Source organism: Dysidea avara, chromosome 7 (genome assembly GCF_963678975.1).
Source record: "Dysidea avara chromosome 7, odDysAvar1.4, whole genome shotgun sequence".
Lineage (NCBI taxonomy): Eukaryota > Metazoa > Porifera > Demospongiae > Dictyoceratida > Dysideidae > Dysidea > Dysidea avara.
The window spans coordinates 14,990,021-15,008,559 of record NC_089278.1 but is presented as its reverse complement, the minus strand read 5'-3'; the positions used below and the strand labels follow the sequence as shown (position 1 = coordinate 15,008,559).

Below are 18,539 nucleotides of genomic sequence, written 5' to 3'. Positions count from 1 at the left end.
TCCTTTTGGATTGAAATATTCTAATAGAGCAATCACATTTCAATTAATAAATATACAGGTACTACATGAATGATGCATGCACGCGGCTGCCAAATCATTAATTCATCAGTCAGTCAGTTATGTTGTGTATGTAAGAGAGTATCATAACACATGAAGTGGATGGTTGAAGATCAAATGTTGGGCAAGCAATACTTGTCAATATGCTGAAGATACATCCTATACTGCAGGGAGTTATCTTACTATATAGGCTGATAGCTATTTAAAGTATCTGCCTCTGAACTATGTAGTTAAACTGACCTGGAAAATTATAGTTCATTACATTTATAGTTCATTTTATTTATTTATTTTCCAAAAATGTGCAGCCTCAGTTTGAGGATTAACGCACATATGAAACATACATACAATATGTATTACAATATGAGATTACTGATTGGTAGAGGAAAGTAATAATAGCTTCAGTTGGTGCTTAAAAATTTGTAATGATTGTTGTTGGATTAGGTCAGATGGGAGTGAATTCCACAGTCTGATTGATCTAGGGTTACTGTACTGATTGGTCCTTGCATAGATATGATGAAATCTTTGGTCATGTCCTCTGGTATTAGAAGTGACAGGGATTAAATCAACAGGAGATATATCAATGAGATTATGAACGATTTTGTAGAGGAGGGTGATACTGGATACTTGTCTGCGGTGTTCTAAAGTGGAAATGTTAAGGTGAATGAGCATATTGGTTATGCTGCTGAAACATGAGAAGTCAGCCATAATGAATCTGGGCAGTGACAGATTGCCTCTGTACTTGTTCAAGCTTATCAATGTCTCTTCTGATGTGAGGGAACCAGACAGGGTTGGCGTATTCTAAAATTGGTCTTATCATGGCATTATTATAGTTTATTATTGCCATTGCTGATATCCACTGTATCGGCTATTGATATCAACTATCAGACTATGGCACAATTTAGTCATATCTGGTTAAGCTATATATCAGTAGTGTTTGAATTGACAAATGTAATAGTTAGTACATGATGTATTATTGTGATTTAAAAAAATATGCAAGTGTTTTGTGATGAGATTATTGCACACACTAAGAAACAAATGTTATAAATGTCTTTGTTACAAAATATTACAGGATATTATGACACTCAAAAGTCTGTTGCATTAACACAAGTACCATTGCCACCACTAAAGCTGGACTCACGAATTGCATCAGCAGTAAAGTACACTACAGGCAATCCAGCAAACATCACTATTAGAGTGGACACTGCTCCAAACATTAGGTAACCTAAAAACGACAAACGATAATCATTTTCGTTGGAGACATTCTTAAGTTTGGCACAGTTTATGGACTTCTCTGCTACAATCAGATTACAAATGCTACCAAACAGAGTTAAGTTTCCAGCAAAGGTGCTCACCCAGGCCAAAATGCTCCCTCCAAGAAGGTGATAATTCTCAAAGTTATCCCCACACAAAGTGTCTAATTGATCTACTATTAGAATCACAAGAGGAACATTGCTGAACACGTTAGAGCCTACTGATACGAGGATAGTGAATAATAATACACCCCCAACTTCAGTAATCTGTAGTTCATCTCTAAGAGCTTCCACTATCTCACATGGAAAACCAGTACGTTCAAATCCATTCAGCCACACAAATAAACCCATAAACAAGGCAATCAATGACCAGTCAATGTCACTAATAGCCAAGCTAGCATTATGGCCATTGAGTGCAGTACAACCATCATGGTCAATATTCCAGCAGCCACAGGAACCAATCCCAGATTAAACATCAAATTTTTGTTACCAGGACAATCAGGAATAGCTAGTAACACTACTACCAGCAAGGTGATGAATATCAGCCATGATATGAATAGAATCTTCTTTATTTTAGCCCACCTAGAGACATTTTCTGCAAGTTGAGTAGTAGAAGGATTGATATTCTGACCAACTGCAGTTGGTGAAGCTCTTCGTGTTTCACGTAACTCATGATATCTTTGATCATTATCTTGTTCATCAGTAGCTTGTGTTAAGTTGGGATAACTTGCAGATATTGGTGGAAGGTAGAGTCTTCGGTGAGCTTGTTGTAATGTAGTAAAGCTTTTGAGTTCAACTTCATCCACATGACCACTGTTTGTAACCCCCACAACTGGTGATGCTACAGTGTCATTACTATGGTTATGATAACAACGTTCACGGTACTTATGCCAGTACAAGTTCAGTACATAAAACGCATATAACATTACAATGTTCAGTGCTAAACCAACTGCAGCTGATGGTAACAAAGTGACCAAAGCATCCAACAAGCTCACTCCAGCACTGGATGCTATAAAGGCATTTTGTGGATTACCAAATATGGTAGCTGCACTACCAATGTTGCAAGATGTGGCAATAGCTAGCAGCAGTGGCAAGATTTCCTCCTTCCCTCTACCATGTTTAATATGTGCATTGACAAATATAGGAGTTAGTACAACTGCAGAGCATCACATATCAAAAATAGTCTATTGGATTCGGAATCTAAGAAATTTACAGATTTTATCGGAATTCCGCATTTCAGCTGACACAGTAAGCTCAAATCCCGCTAATCTGAGCACTGGGAAACACAGTTTTTGCAGTATACAATGAAGAACACAACCATTACAAATAAAATCACTCACGCGGATGCTTTCTTGAAGTGACGCTCTGTATATTTTGTATTTACACTAAAAAGACGGATACTAACCTGGTGACTCTTGGTTCCAGTGTTGCCATGCTGTGAATAAAGTTCATAGATTTATGAACTTTTTGTCTTGTTTGTGAACCTGAAATAATCTATGAACTTTTGGCTGGTTTGTGAACCTGAAATAATCTATGAACTTTTTTATGAACCTGGAGTAATCTGTGAACTTTTTATGAACTTTTGGCAATTTTAGGTGGTAACCTTTTTTTTTTTTTTTTTTTTTTGCTCTTCAGTGCCCTACTAACCCAGAGATCCACCTATTTATAATGTGTAGGCTAGTTTTCGGAAAGTGACTCTGGATTTATGAACTTTTTATGAACAAATTTATTTTTTCACACAAACATTTGGAGCAAATCATCTGGCAAATCATCTGGCAACACTGCTTGGTTCAATTCGTCCGGAAATATCAAAGAATAATTCATATATACGATATTCCAGACCGTATATTATAATTAAACTGATTAGATTAGTGCATAGATAATAGAGTAAAAATAATAGATTATATTAGTATATTATACTCTATTATCTATGATTAGTGTGAATTCCAATAGTCTTGGTAACCGCTGAATCCCACAATACATTATTACGCTTTGGGAGAAAAGATGAACCAGTTTCAGAAATCGTGAAATGACGGTTATATGCTCTACAGCTAGAGCCATGAAAACAAGGTGGAGTATTTCTTAGAGGTATGTGAGTTATTAAAAGACCGTATTTTGTGGGTACCATCACGTAATGTTGCTAGCGTTTCGAAAGTACACGAAAATCACTATCATTTTACACCATTTTATGAGTTTTACGCGATTTAGGGGGTGTGTACTTTCAATGGTAATGTATTGTTAATGTCCCAAAACTTTTTGATATGATTTGTAATGAACGCTGACAGAACACCAAATAACACACAAACTTGCCACAATATTGAATAGAACGATCGTTTCCTGTCTGCTTTCCCAAAGATTTTTGATGCCAGATAAGGTAACATACCTTCACGATCATAATAATAGCTCAACAACATCATGCCAATTAGAAGAAAGAGAGTCTGGAGGTTATCCAATGTACCCAAAATGTTATTGTAGACGTCATCTTGTGACACAATGCCAAACACTACCATACCCATGGCTCCCACCAGGGCAGCACCTGGCCTGCCCACTGGGTAATACTTGATGTCAAACATGACGAATGGCCACACCAATACAAATATGATGGTGCCTGCAACCTTGACGTAAGTGCCTTCATCAGGACAGCTATCCTCAGCCATCTATAATGTAAACTAGGCCTACATTTACACACGTAAGCATGGACGTACCTCGCCTTGGCCAAAGTAGCAACCAGGACCTCGCACAGGACTATTTATTTATTATCAGTCACAGGACTTAAATAAATAAATAGTCCTGTGACTGTGAGGAATGACCTCAATTGGCTCGGCAAGTGAAGATCCCCAACTGAACAGGAAGTCCCAGTAAGGGCCCCCCATAGATTATTAAATAAGTCACGAGGTCAGAAAGTAAACTCCCTTATTTTAATAAGTCACGGGCTTATCTTGTCGACGTTTTCCAGGAGCAAATTTGATAAGTCATGAGCTCATGTCTTCCTGGTCAGAAGCAATTCAGTGATTCAGTGGAAGTGAAACTTGTCACGATCGTGAGCCTGAAGTGAGTGCGAGGATGAGTGATTATATTATTGATAGATTCGAGGGCAAGCTTTTAATGTATGATACCATCATTAAAGTTCAAAGGAAAAAAGTGCGCATTTTCCACTAGAAGGGTGCTTTGTATACTCATATAATATATAAAATGGACATGCATCTGGATTCTTGACGCATGATGGTATGCTACATGTAGGCGTGCACTCTGTGAATTTGCGCAGTTTATAAATTGCGCTGCATACCATAATTTTCCGGTTCGTTGTCAAAGATAAACTCCGTGCATGCTCATCAACAATGTTTCATGTCATGTAAATATGTTCTAAACATCATAGCAGACGCTTATAATCAAAGAGTGAATGGTTCACTAGAGTAAGCCACCGATGTTTGACCACCATCGGTCCGGACATGATTTTTCTTTAAACCTGCAAAGAATATTTCTGCTCTTGCTATGCCTTTGGAGAGGTCTAGGCCATAAACTCTTGCGTGCAAAATTTCAGACTGCAGCTTTCTTTGTCTGGCTGCAGGAGCTGCAAAAGTGACCTGTTCGAATGTTCTCAATTCTCGGACAAAAATATGTATTATCGGTCAAGTGACACTGCTCGTAATGCTTGAAGCTGATCAAGTCTTTCTGTGCTTGACATGAAAGAGCATCTCTTATACTCTCCAAATATATGCAGATATTTGGCTTAGTCCTTATATGCTGTGAATTACAAAGCTCCAAAGTCACCTCTGTCATGCAATCTTAAATTCGGCCACATGTGAAGCTCGTGCAAATCAAATAGTTACCTATATTAAATTCAAAGCTATTTTTATGAACATTGAGAGCATCAGCTACCGTTCAATAGTAAATAGGTACATGCATAATGACTGCACCTTGATTTTTGCCCAAATAGCTACATTGCATTTAGGCTTCTCTGACAGTAGCAGCCTAGCTACTGCACCCAGCACACATATACACAATCCAAATCCACTTAAATGGAGTTTTGACTTACTCCTGTCTTAAAAACGTCAAAAATTTCTTTCCAAAATGTCCAGGACATTGGCCAGATAAAAAACACTCTAATAGAACAGTCACCTATTATACAATTGGAGTAGTCGGAAAATCGGAGGGCCACACCCAGGCATATTCACTTCAATAACCTTAACACCTGCGCAATTTATAAATTGTTACGCATTTATGAATTCACAAAATGCGCAACGCTATTTATAAACTGCGCAAATTCACAGATTGCGCCTAACATATGTCTATGTTATTACGCACCTACGGTGTATTAAAATTTTGCCCCACCTACTACTCCCATGCGAGGGGATTTGACTCAACTCCAAATGTGTCTGGATTTTGGAAAAACGATCCAAATCGCACATTAGAAGTTTCGAGATAAACGGTTCTAAAGAATTCAAGCCAGCATAACTCTCCAAGGATAGCCAGTACGCGTATGAAATTTACACAAAATATGCATCAATCTATTACCTTTCAGGCCACTTCCAGTACTTGTAGCTGCTTGTAGAGTTTCCCGCCAAATAAGATAGAAAATCTGAGCAGTTGGACGAGCAAAGTAGTATCATGAGTGCTCACAAAGGGGTGGGGGGGTGGCAGGGTGGGCAAGGGTTAGACCTCAAAATGGAGACAGACCACGATTGGAGTCCAGAGACGAGATTACAGGGCTGTATTGGCTCCTTAGTGGCTGATATGTAGCAAAATCCACAGAAAAACGTCTGGCCAACATTATCAGGCTGTCCACCAGCAAACCACTGGTTCTTGGCAAGCCAGGTCCTTCACAAGGCCTAAAACTGCCACTCAAGTTCTACATACCACCCAGAAAAGACGTCTGTTGAAACTAGCCTCGAGTAGTTTGAGTGGTACTGAGTGTCAAAACTACTAGTGCAATAGTGTGGCTATCCACTGGAGGTGTTAATTTGATTTTGCCTGATGTGGGATTTGGATCGGTTTTGTAAAATCAGGTCACAAATATAATTCCCCTACACTGGGGCGAAATTGTGGGTCTATAATCTTAAGCTTATTCATCAGTTACTATAATGGGCATCCACCAGGCTTCTTGGCACATGATGGTGTACCCAATGGGTGAAAGTTTCGCGGTAGAGAGCAAACAAACTTATAGCCAGCCTGCTGAACTGCGTTTTGGTCACTGATGTATTCTTACTTCCACAGGTGTTCAACAGGGTGATCCTCATGGCCCTCTGTTGTTCTCTTTAGTTTTGCTTCAGTTTCTTGATTCATCTTCTCCTAGTGAAAGGTGCCTCCTGAGTTTGTGGTATTTGGATGATCGTACATTTATTGGGTCTAGGTTTGCTCTTCTTTCCTTACTATCGTGCTTTGCTCATTCTGGGCCAAGTTTTGGCCTGCACATTAATTTATCTAAATGTGAACTTTACTGGCCTTCTGGAGATTGTTCTTTTCCTGGCTTTCCTCATACAATCAAACGCATTGATCCTGTGAGCAGTGGCTTGGAGCTGTTGGGGTCTCCTGTTTGGGGACCTCCTCAATTTTTTGATTCCTTTTTGTCTACTAAACTTGACAAAACTTCCTCTATTCAGGAAAAGCTTGCTGAACTTGGGGATCCTCTAGTAGAATTGTATTTACTTAGGAGCTGTTTCAGTGTTTGTAAAATCTCACATTTTACGTTGTGTGTCTTCTCCTTAGGTTGTTTTCCATCTTTGTTTGACTCTAACCTATGCAATTGCCTTAGTAGGATTATGTGCTGTAGCATTTCTGATAGTGCTTGGTTTCAAGCTACTTTACCTTTTTGTATGGGAGGTTTGGGGTTACATGGCTTACAGCGTTCTTCTCACCCATATTTTCTGGGTTCATTGAATTCAGCCCGAGTTTTGGTGTCCTGCTTAAAAGAAACTTTTGATGCTACTTTGTCCATGCCAGGAGAAGATAGTGCTCTCTTTTATTTTGAAAATATATCAATTTCTACATCCAGCGTATCCTCCCAATGTGAACTACAGGCTTCTCTTGATAATCAACTATTTTCACAGATTTTTAATACCTCAAACATTCGTGATCAAGCACGCCTACGTGCTGTCTCTCATTCTTCTGGGACTAGTAGTGGCTGGCTGAAGGCAATCCCACAGCCTTCTTTGGGTTTGGCTTTGTCTTCGCATGATTTTGTTATCGCTCTTCGCTTATGGTTGGGTGTTCCGCTTTTTCCCTTGACACCACTTTGTACATGATTGTCTGTGATTGATCAATTTGGTGACCACCTCCTAGGTTGCTCACATGGCCTGTTGCATATCCAATGCCATGATGCTTTGGTTACTGTAGTACATCATGCTCTACTCCAAGACCACCATCCTGGTGTTCTCCAGGAGCAAGGTATTGCCTCTTCTGACCAATCTCATCCTGGGGACATTTATCACCCTGATTTCTCATTGGGTCGTCCAGTGTACTTTCACCTCTCTGTCAGGTGCACAACTCAGCCTGCTTTTATATCCTCTGCTGCTTCTCAGGCTGGGGTGGCTGCTACTGCAGGTGAGAAAGCTAAGGACAATCGTTATTTAGAATTTGTTACCAATGATGGAGGTGACTTTATTCCCCTAGTATGTGAATCATTCGGTGTTTGGTCTCCTTTTGCTTTGTCCACTCTTTTTACAATTGCTGACTGTACTACAGTTAAAAATGGGTTGTCTCGGAAGTTGGCTCGGCAATTGTTACAACAGTTATCAGTGACTTTATGGAAATACAATGCCAAAATGGTCCTCAGACACTATACTCTTTGCTTGGAGGACACTATAGATTTGTTTAGGTTTTATAATGTAGCTAAGTAGGTATAGCTTGTAAGTAGTTTAGTTTCTTGTAATTAGTTTGGTAGTTTGTAATTAGCTAGTCTTTGCATTCTTTTATGTTATTATTTTTTTCTTATTTGTACTTGTCATCATTTTACTAACTTATTTGTGGTTAAACTTTTGCAGTGGATGAAAGTATGGTGGCATCCACTCAAAACGCTTAGCTGTGCGTGTAAACAACGCACATTAATTTGTTGGTAAGTGGGCATGGCTCACAATGATTATGATGCGAACATACACTGGCACCTGATGATCGATTAAAGTGGGTGTGGCTCTACATTGGGCGTACACACAGCAACGCATGTGGCTTCGTACATGCCTTCAGATTGCTGCAACACACCTTGATAAATGGATGTGGTTCCACGTATGATTAGTAACAGACAGTGATGCACAATCTAAATAAGTGGGCGTGGCTCACAAAAGAAGCTGGGCTGGTGCAGGATTTTCCACATATGTGACACGTCAATCAATCCAGACATCACAGCATTCACGGGGAAACTTTCGCGGTTTTTGACAAAACTGCGAAATCCGTGAAAGTTTAGCCCATCGAAGCTTTCCCCCTATACAGTACTAAGTCTAATATTGTGCTATCAAAGTTTTGCCCCACCTACCCCCTGGCCCATGCGATAGGATTTGACCCAACTCTAAATGTAATTCCCCTACACTGGGGTGAAATTGTAGGTTTCTCCATTTGATCCTTAGTTACAACCATTCCCCACACCCACTGCATAAACTTTTAATCTAATCCCCTCTTTTGCCTGCATGGGGATAGGTAGGACAAAACTTTGATAGGTGCATTAGCTTAATGACTATTGCATTCCAGCTGCACAACTCTGTATGCTAGAGTCACCAGACCTTTTTACCAAGGGTTAGTCTTGTGTGGGATAGGCCATTATTTCAGCGCAGGGGCTTATTGATTAGAGATTGTATGCTCTAATCAATAAGCCCCTAGCGGTCTGTGCTAACTGAGGGTCTGATTAATAACGGTGGTGCTTATCGATTAGATATTATAAGCGTCCCCCTTGGGTCTGCCCATACTATTTTTGTTCTAAAAAATCCAACTATTGTTATATGTTGTAATGGTTGTGAACTGACTTCTAAGAGGTACGAAGAAGCCATGAGGTGCTGAACTAATGCAGTTTTCTTCAACTTTGTAGTTGCAGAAGCTTTCTGACTGCTTAGAAGTTGGTTAACAACATTTATTACATGACAAACGTTGAGTTTTTAGAAAAATTGGTATAGGCAGATGACCAGACCCTTTCTGAGGGGGCCGTTTATAATCTTTAATCAATAAGTACCACCCCAAGGAAATAGGGACCGGGCTGGGCACAAGACTAGCTTTGTATGGCAATAAAGCGGAGGACTGGAAATGGAAAACAGAAATGGTCAAATCGTCGTATAAATTTATCCTAGAGCAAAACCCTCGCTTTGTGGCCACCTCTTAAAGACCACCTTTTTACAAAGGTCCTTTACTGGTCCTTTATCATTGACTCGTGCAATCTTGCTGCATTCCTAATTAATTTCCTGTAACTCCAATTGACTAGTAATTTGGCCACCTTTTTTTCTCCTCTGCAATGACTATTGAAAAAGGTTGCAAATTACTAGCCAATTAGAATTAAAGGCAATTCAGCAAGACTACATGAGTTACTGATAAAGGACCAATGTTATTGATATAGTTGGCGGTATTAACATTAATTTCTTGGCCTCACCAGATATTAGCCCCTTCAGTCACTAATTATTTTTAGTTTCTGAGTCATGAATATGTCTTTTGTACAGCCAAGCTGTTTTTGCATGGATCATCACTCTGGTTCTTCTAGGCATAACATGTGACGCACAATTAATAAGACCATCCTATGGGGATACACTAGTACTTTATAATGAGGTGGTCATTGTTAGTAGGTGGTCTTTATAAAGCGGTGATCACTAGGTGAATTTATCTAATTACCGTTCCATTCCACCATTCCATTCTACCCACACCATTCCGTTTCACTGAATCCGGACACCTCAAATAGTTTGCCTAAATATTGTTCTTAGCAGCTCCTCTGTGACAGCAGTAACAAATAGGCCAAGCAAGCTTGATTAATTGTTTCTCTTCCCTCCCTGTATCACTTTTCACTGTAACTGCCTCAAATTTCATTTATAGATTGCTGCTAATGACCACATTTTATGTGGGGAAGATTGACAACTGTTATGGCTGCACACAAAGAAAACAAATCTTACTTTTCATTGTCACAGATAGCCAGTTGTTGTAGTTGTTTTCTTCAATACTGAATTATAAAAGGGACATTTTCTTCAATAATGAATAATGGTTATTGAATAGTGACCTCCTGAATTTTGTAGATGAGAAACACCTGGCCTTACTGTTGCATAATCTATAAATGCAATAGGACTTGCATGACTAACTATTTTATTGTCTATAACCTTGTAATTGAGTATTGTTGTGTGTGAGAATATATGAACAGTCATTTATTTATAGACTTGGTTAATGAACCATTTGATGAAACAGACATGTGCTACTAAATTTTGATCACATTTGTCTATATCTACAGGCCACATCAATGACTTATTTACCGCTTTATGTGTTATCTTGAGATTACAAGATTTCTGGTTAGCATTGTATCTTGTTATTGGTGTGATCTTTTCCTTAGCAAGCTTTGGGGGGATGTTTTGCCACTTTGGTGTTATCAGTCATTGTCTGCTGTGTGTAATGATGAGGAGAGTGGGGGCTGATTTGTGTCATGCACTGTATTATCTTTGGGTGGTCCTTAAGTGAGTATTAATTGTGTATGGTCTCTGTTCTCTTGTTAACATACTGAGGAGGTCACTTGTTCATGCCAGCTCTGAGTTGTTCTATGTCATGGATATTTTGCTAATAATGTTAGTCTTGATATTACAATTATAGTGTTGGTTCTGTTCCGTGGGGTCCAAAGCTAGCCATAACTGAACCAGCAAACCACAAACTGTTAAACACCCATGCAGACACACAGGATCCCATTGATAAGGTTCCTGTAACTCAGTTCATACGTGTGTTTATCTCTAGTTTATATAAAGGTGTTGTGAAGTGTGTTATCACTAGCTAATATCAGCTACATTTCATAACTATACCTCTTCACTCCCTATCCTGCTAATGGCTGCTACGCTCCTCTCTACCTACTGCATGTGCTTGATGCATGTATATATCGTGTGAGAAATCATGGTCACATGAAGGTCTTTCATTTATGTTTAATGTACTTCACACTATAAGAATTTTAATAGCAAAGTGAAACATCATACCTTGAAGGAACTGGGATGTCTGCTCTAACAGGTGTTCCCAAACTAAGTGTAGATCACGTGAATACCACACTGCATTCACGGTTGGTCACTTTCGTTTTCAGTATCCTTGTATTTAGACTATTTGATAAATTAATTTCACCAAAGTCTTCATCATGTACTTTCTGGTGTAGTCAGCAACTTGCACACTACAGTGAGACTGCCCTCTTAGATCTGTCACCACCCTCAATTCAACAGATATCACATGCAAAGACTAAACAGAAATAGAATTAAAGGTGCTTTTGGGTTTGATACAGTGAATGGCTTGACAGTTGTGGTGGACTGGTGATGCAACAAGAGACAGTGCTGTTGCATGGTGGTTGTATGCCCTCTTGTGTGAAGGTATGTATTTCTGTATATATATATAGGCTGGTTGTTTCAACCTAGCCCCAAAGTGGGGGAGAGGGGGCAAAGCATGCTTTAAAAATGGTGTGGGCCATGGCCCCCTCCCCATTCTGACACCCTTGCAGCTTCAGCCAAGCATACGTAACTTGACTACAGGTAACATTATGGGCTTGATTTCTTCACTGCTTGGTGTTGGTGTTGCTTTGGCCCAAGATGTGCCTTTTCACCAACTACAGCTGTTGTAGTGCATGCATCAAGGACTTACCTTTGTCCTCTTTTGTCTCTCTTTTCTTTCTCTGTTATATTGCATGAGAATTGTCTGTAATTTCTATGGTCAGTGGATTGATTGCAGAAGTGCTTCTCATACAAGTCCTCAATGGAACATACCTGAAAATGAAGCCACTTCACTTTTCAGTGGGGTGCATGTTTTAGTCACTATTTCTGTAGTGTCTGCATTGATTGCAGAGACACAGTTCTTTGGTTGTATTACTGTGTAATGGGTGGGACATAGCTGAAAATAAAGGGGAATGGCACCAATAGTGTCCTGATTATCAAGGTGTCCTAATTTTCCAGATCAGTTTACATGCTAAGGGATACTTTGGGACCATTACCAAGTGTCCAGATTATCAGGTGTCTTCATTAATTTTAAGCTCTACAGAAAGTTTGGCATGACTACAGTTTGACGAATTTGGCAAATTGAAAGAAATTTTCCAAACCTTATATACCAATTAGCTATTGTATTATGCAATCTATTGACAGTGTGGTAAATTCACCAATTTTATCAGTTAATTTTTTTACCAAAAAAACTACTTGGCAAGTGATTTACCAAATTTTCTCTCCACCACAACTTTCAGTTGCTTGATTTATACTAAACCTTTTATGTGGCTTGTCCTGACCCTTTCAACTATTACAAGCATAAGGAAAAATTTAAACTTTTACATTTGAGTAGGAATTATAATGAAACAAGGGAAGGTAATCTACATCTACAGCTACGTATACTAGTCACTAGTGCCGCATATTTAAATTCCCACTTCAGTCATATACAGCCTGTCAATAGTGTAGCCATGACTGACTCCTATTCAAATGTAAAATCTCTAATTTATTTCCTTACACTTGTTTGTTTACTTATTTTGTAACATCGTTGTGAACCAATGCAAGATTGGTGTTAGCCTAAATATCAAATGAGCAGCTGTATGCAGGGGCACATGAAATGTGTGGTGTCCTTAATACACAAGTTTCACTATATGCCTTTTAAGTATGCTAAGAGATGAAGAACAGTCATTGTTCAATGTGCTTGTCAATAGAAGGCCACCACGCATGTGGATCGGAGTCCATTTTTTGACCACCTACCCCCACTCTGAATAGGCTGGCTCTCGTTTTGTGTATAAAAATACCATAGTAACCATAGTATAACTGATTTCAGTCAAATCAACTTGTTTTGTATATGCCTTCCACACAGTTTATACTAGCATGTTGTCTGGGTCATAGTTTTTTTTTGGCAGCAAATTTTGTATCCACATAATAGCACTTAAAATTATGTCAAAAACCTATTTCTGAAGCCATAAAATATTTCTTTAAAAGAAAAAATGGTTCCAAACTTTCAAGTGTTATAATCATACAGAGGTAGAGTGGACCTTATTCAAAATTTTTTAAACTGCTTATTTGATTTCAGATATTTTGTGAGAGATGGAAAGCAGTAACGGTTCTATGCACAACAATTCTAACTCCACTCAGTCTGATTGTTTTGATGTTGATCTGTACAAGAGGATCACAGGGACAATTCTGTTTGCGATAATCTGGCCTCTCATTGTGTTTGAAAGCCGAAAGTTTCCACTTGGAAGAGGAGGAAGTGCCCTGCTTGGAGCCACTTTGATGGTAGTGTTTACAGTGTTAAGCCAAGATGATGTATACAGTATACTTGGAGATAGAAATAATCTTGAGACACTCTTCTTATTGATTGGAATGATATTAATAAACTATTACTTTGATCGAGAGGGATTTCTGCCAGTGATTGCTAAGCGAATATTTGGTAGAGCCAAACCATTTTACAAAGTGTTGTGGCAAGTGTGTTTTCTGTCTGGCCTGTTATCATCATTGGTAACAAACGATGCAACATGTGTTGTCCTTACACCAGTCCTGGTAGAGCAACACATTAGACAAGGAAGGTCACCTAAAGAGATATTACCCTTACTACTTGCAATAGCTACTTCTGCTAACATTGGCAGTGCTGCCACCATATTTGGAAATCCTCAGAATGCTTTTATTGCTGCATCTTTAAACCTGGATCTCTATAAAGTACTTGCCACTCTACTACCAGCTGCTCTCATAGGATTAGCGCTTAACACTATAATGTTATATGTGTTCTGTAAGGTGTTCAGGGTTAATATGAAGCAATCATTCAGTGTATTAGATGAACCACATCAAGATGATGATATTCAAGTTGTTGGATCAACTGTAGACCAACGGACAGGACTTTATGAAAGCTTACAGTCTGGACCTAATTTGACCAGCACAACAGATCAAGAGCGTGATGAACTAATACATAGACAGTTAGAGACTCCCAGTCCTGTTCAAAGGCCTCACCAAAGAAACCCATCACTTTATGCTGAAGTGTTAACAGAGTCACTGATGAGGTACAGTCGCCACCACAGAAACACATCCACGCGACGTGTCTATCACTCTAATCCCATACATCGACGACGACGTTATGGCACATTGGAACCAGTCAGGTCATCAAAACATACTTTTATTGAGGAGACTCCAAGATTAGAAACAGCTCAAAATGACAGTGCAGTTCAAATGGAAGATGTAACCACTGCAGGGCTTGAAGCTGATAATCAGACTGAAAAAGAAGCTGCATGGAGACCTCGAGTGTTTCACATCTGGTTGGTTTTCTCTTTAATTTTGATTGTAGTGTTGTTATCCCTACCACGAATAAAGTCTGGAAAAAACCACCATGTTGAGTTTAACCTTGGACTGGTCCCCATCGGCGTAGCAGTTTTCACGATGGTAGTAGATGCACTGGTGAGGAGGAAAACTTCTTATTTTGCCATCACAAAGATTGACTGGAACCTTATTGTTATGTTTATGGGACTGTTTGTATGGTTGGGAGGCTTTAAAAAGACACAATTTCCTTGTGAGGCATTTACTAAGGCAAAAAGTGAACTGCAGCTGTGTGAAATACAAGGTGTGCTTCTGTTTACAGTATTTGTGACAGTTGGATCTAATGTGTTCAGTAATGTGCCATTAGTCATTTTGATAATCAAAGAACTACAACAATTATGTAATACCTGTAACAATGGTGTTTACTGTGATGTACTAGGTGGTGTGCTGCTGGCTTGGGTTAGTACTATATCAGGAAATTTTACCTTATTTGGTAGTATTGCCAACCTGATTGTTGCAGAGAAGTCTAAGCAGAAAGCTGAGGAGTTATATAAGTTGAAAATTGAAGAAATGAAGAAGAGAAACTATGGTGGTAATAATGATGATGAGATTGATAACATTGTAGAGAGAGAGTTTAATATTGATGATTACCATTTCAAGTTTTTCGATTACTTGAAGTTTGGTCTTATTTCAACAATTGTAGTCATGCTTGCTGGTCTACCAATAGCATACTTTATTGCTTATAATTTGCCTTAAATTAGCTATATCTTTTAAATTTTTTAGAACACTCTTAATATTTGTTTAGTTTGTTTTTACAATTATCATATACAATTTTTGTTCTAATTATTTTTAATGACTTGATCACATAGGCCAGTATCTGAACTAGCAATATAATCATTGATGACATCAGTATTACTATGACGATGATCAGTATTACATTGGCAATGTTGATAACATCAACTTGTGGAGTACAACTAGGATCAGTTGGTGATGCAAGGTAGACAGGGCAAGTCTTGTCAATACCCATATTATATACATTTGCTCTGTCTTCATCAACAGAAATAGTTTGACTGTTTGAAGATGATACCCACTTGTTGATGTAATCGATAATTGCTCCTGGGCTGAATGATTTAGTTCCAATAATCCTTCCCTGATATACCACCTTATCTGACTGATCACATCTCATATCTTCCTCCACCATGTTAACTATTGGGAAGTGACACTTGTCTGTATCACCCGTCGTGTCTTCTTCCCAACACGTAGTGTATATCCCGATTACAATTGCTAGTCGGATTGAGAATATTCTGTACTGCTTGTGTTCCAACTATGGAACAAAGCACCAATATATAATATTACTAAGAAACACAATGAATATAGTTTACTAGTTCTCCTAGACACCATGTAGAGGAAGTCCTAATTGACCATAGTGTTTCCACAGAGACAGGGTAGGTATTAGTTAATGACTATTCAGACACGTCTCACACACCCTACTTACCATGTTCAACCATGTTGAACACTCCATTGGTGTAAACAATCTCAGCTGCATATAGGTAATAGCATCTAAAGTGATCATGGTAAGACTATATGTGATGTTTCAACAATGCTGGTCTTACCATCCATTCCTGATCCATTGAAGTGTGATGAGTTCAAGATTTTGACATTAGAAAGTATTCTCTCACTGCTATTGGTGATGGCAGTGACTTGTATTGAGTATGTAGTATTCTTAGTGTACAGTGGCAGCTCAAGATGGGTAGGGTTGTGTAGTCTCACTACTTGATCTCTGAACTCTCTCACTCCATGTTTGGTGTTATATATAACAGTGACGTTGTAGTTGACCTGTAAGAAGCCACATGACTTTGATCATGAATAATAACTAGGAGGCCACACATGTCACGATTCAATACAAATGGTAATGAAAACCTCAGCAGACCAGCTACATATATTGCTTACCTGGTATATGCTCACACTCTCAAACACAGTTGGCTCAGTCCAGTATATCACAAATGATGTGTTTGAAAATGCAATGAGTTCTATATCAAACCCTATAAAGACATGTGTGCACGTATCATATCATCAGTACTGTATGTTAAAAAATGGAATCATTGACACACACAATACCAAATTCATCAACTTACCTGATACAGCAAGCCATTGTGATTGGCTATTAGTGGTAATACAACTAATGTAAATAAATGTCAGCCTCAGTATTGTTAACTGTGAATTCATGACTAGCCACTACACTACCTAGCTAGCTAATACAGTTGCCAACAGTTATTATGAGCATCATCTCTGACACATAAAAATACAAATAATATGATCTGTGTGATATCTTCTGTATTTAAATAAAATGTTTTGTATGGCTTCTATGGTGGTGTTTCCATAGATACTGATCAAGGTATATTTGTGATGATGCATCATTTATATTGGGTAGATCATTTCTGTGGTGGTTGTAGTAACAGAATAAATATGGGTCAGTGGGTCACCATGTGTCTATACTATTATGTTTCACTACATGCAGTTTTGAATTTTGACACATGTCAGGCAAGTGCCGACAGCTGGTTAGCTGGTTCATGTGGCTATATCATGTAACCCAAGCTACCAGTTATCATATGGCTATATACGTAATTAAAATGTGACTCTGTTGAATTGGTACATCCATTAGCTAAAACAGTCGGAGTTGGGTTAGTCAGATCACTGAGTTAAATTTAAGTGGTTTCCTTGCAAGGGACTCCACAACTGTATTGCTATCATTATACTCATTGATTAAGTTTAATTATAATGTACACTACGGCAGGGAACAGCAAGAACAAATATGAAGAGTGCATGGATAAAGTGTAAAACAAAAATAAAAAAATACATTTAATTCCTACTTCAGCCATAACAGCCTGGCAGTATAGTGTAGCCATAGGGACTAATGTCAACCAATATAGCTGCAGGTGCAGACAGAGTTGCTGTTACTAAAGTAACACATATACATAATAGTTATTACTTTTTGGGCTTCTAAGTAATAATATATAATGTGTTAATATTCATAGTGTGTTAATACCCACCTTCGGCGCTTATAAGCTCCTATTAATACTCATAGTGTGGTAATATTATGAAGACCATTATTAGCAACAAGAAAAGAAATATATAGTATTTGTAAAACGAAGCAATAAATATTACCTAACACACAGTACTATCATTACATAATGCTCAATAAGTTAAACAGGTTACAGTTAACCATAGCTGGGTGTAAGTCCATGCAGTCTTATCATTTATAAACATGATCATGACTGAACCGTAAAATTGAGAAGAAAGCAGCCCAGTTGGAGGTATGAAGCGTACACTTCCTGTAGCTGGCTATACATAGTTGCAGTTAGCTACAACAAAATTAAAGTAACTTAATTTATGTAATATATTAAGTTACTTTTCATTTGTATAGTCTGTAGTAATATTATTATTGTATCAGTTGACCAAGTAACTTGCCCAACACTGGGTGTGGATTGATGACCTCCCTTGCTCTATTTCTTTTCTATGATCCATGATCAAATGTAAAATTCCTAATTTCCTTTCAGTTTTTTTTGTTGTAATAAACTGATAAACCATTGTATACTGCATCAAAGGAAAAAAATGGCACACCCAAACTCAGACATGCATGATGACTGAAATGTGCTATTCTCAGGCTTTATCAGTTATGTTCCACCTGGCATACAATAAAGAATAATGCCTCTGCAATCAATCCAACCACTTTGGACATTTTGACTGAACATGCACCCTGCTATCAATTACTGAAAGGCTGGTGAAGTGGACATTTCACTTCAGTTTCAGCCACCCCATGGTTTCAACTATGTTCCATTCA

General features: G+C 38.4%; 2 protein-coding genes and 1 pseudogene across 2 annotated transcripts; 1 reads left to right on the top strand and 2 right to left on the bottom strand.

Annotated features, from left to right (window-relative positions):
* Positions 1-937: 937 nt before the first annotated feature.
* On the bottom strand, positions 938-4,032 carry LOC136260141 (uncharacterized; annotated as a pseudogene).
* Positions 3,268-17,012, top strand: LOC136260137 (uncharacterized). The gene is made up of 2 exons (XM_066053761.1): positions 3,268-3,395; positions 13,488-17,012. The coding sequence occupies exon 2, from the start codon at positions 13,502-13,504 to the stop codon at positions 15,452-15,454; it is 1,953 nt and encodes a 650-aa protein (XP_065909833.1). The 5' UTR covers positions 3,268-3,395; positions 13,488-13,501; the 3' UTR covers positions 15,455-17,012.
* LOC136260140 (uncharacterized) lies at positions 15,467-17,023 on the bottom strand. The gene is made up of 5 exons (XM_066053767.1): positions 16,834-17,023; positions 16,649-16,740; positions 16,312-16,534; positions 16,194-16,258; positions 15,467-16,022 (listed from the first exon to the last, which is right to left on the bottom strand). The coding sequence occupies exons 1-5, from the start codon at positions 16,922-16,924 to the stop codon at positions 15,489-15,491; spliced, it is 1,005 nt and encodes a 334-aa protein (XP_065909839.1). The 5' UTR covers positions 16,925-17,023; the 3' UTR covers positions 15,467-15,488.
* Between the last annotated feature and the right edge of the window lie 1,516 nt (positions 17,024-18,539).

Bases quoted from the DNA above. Each gene is read 5' to 3' on its own strand.
- LOC136260137 (XM_066053761.1), top strand. From the start codon at position 13,502: ATGGAAAGCAGTAACGGTTCTATGCACAACAATTCTAACTCCACTCAG.
- LOC136260140 (XM_066053767.1), bottom strand. From the start codon at position 16,924: ATGAATTCACAGTTAACAATACTGAGGCTGACATTTATTTACATTAGT. The intron at 16,535-16,648 runs GTAAGCAATATA...GGCTTCTTACAG, and splicing joins AGAGTGTGAGCATATACCAG to GTCAACTACAACGTCACTGT. The intron at 16,023-16,193 runs GTAAGTAGGGTG...TTTGTTCCATAG, and splicing joins GTTCAACATGGTTGAACATG to TTGGAACACAAGCAGTACAG.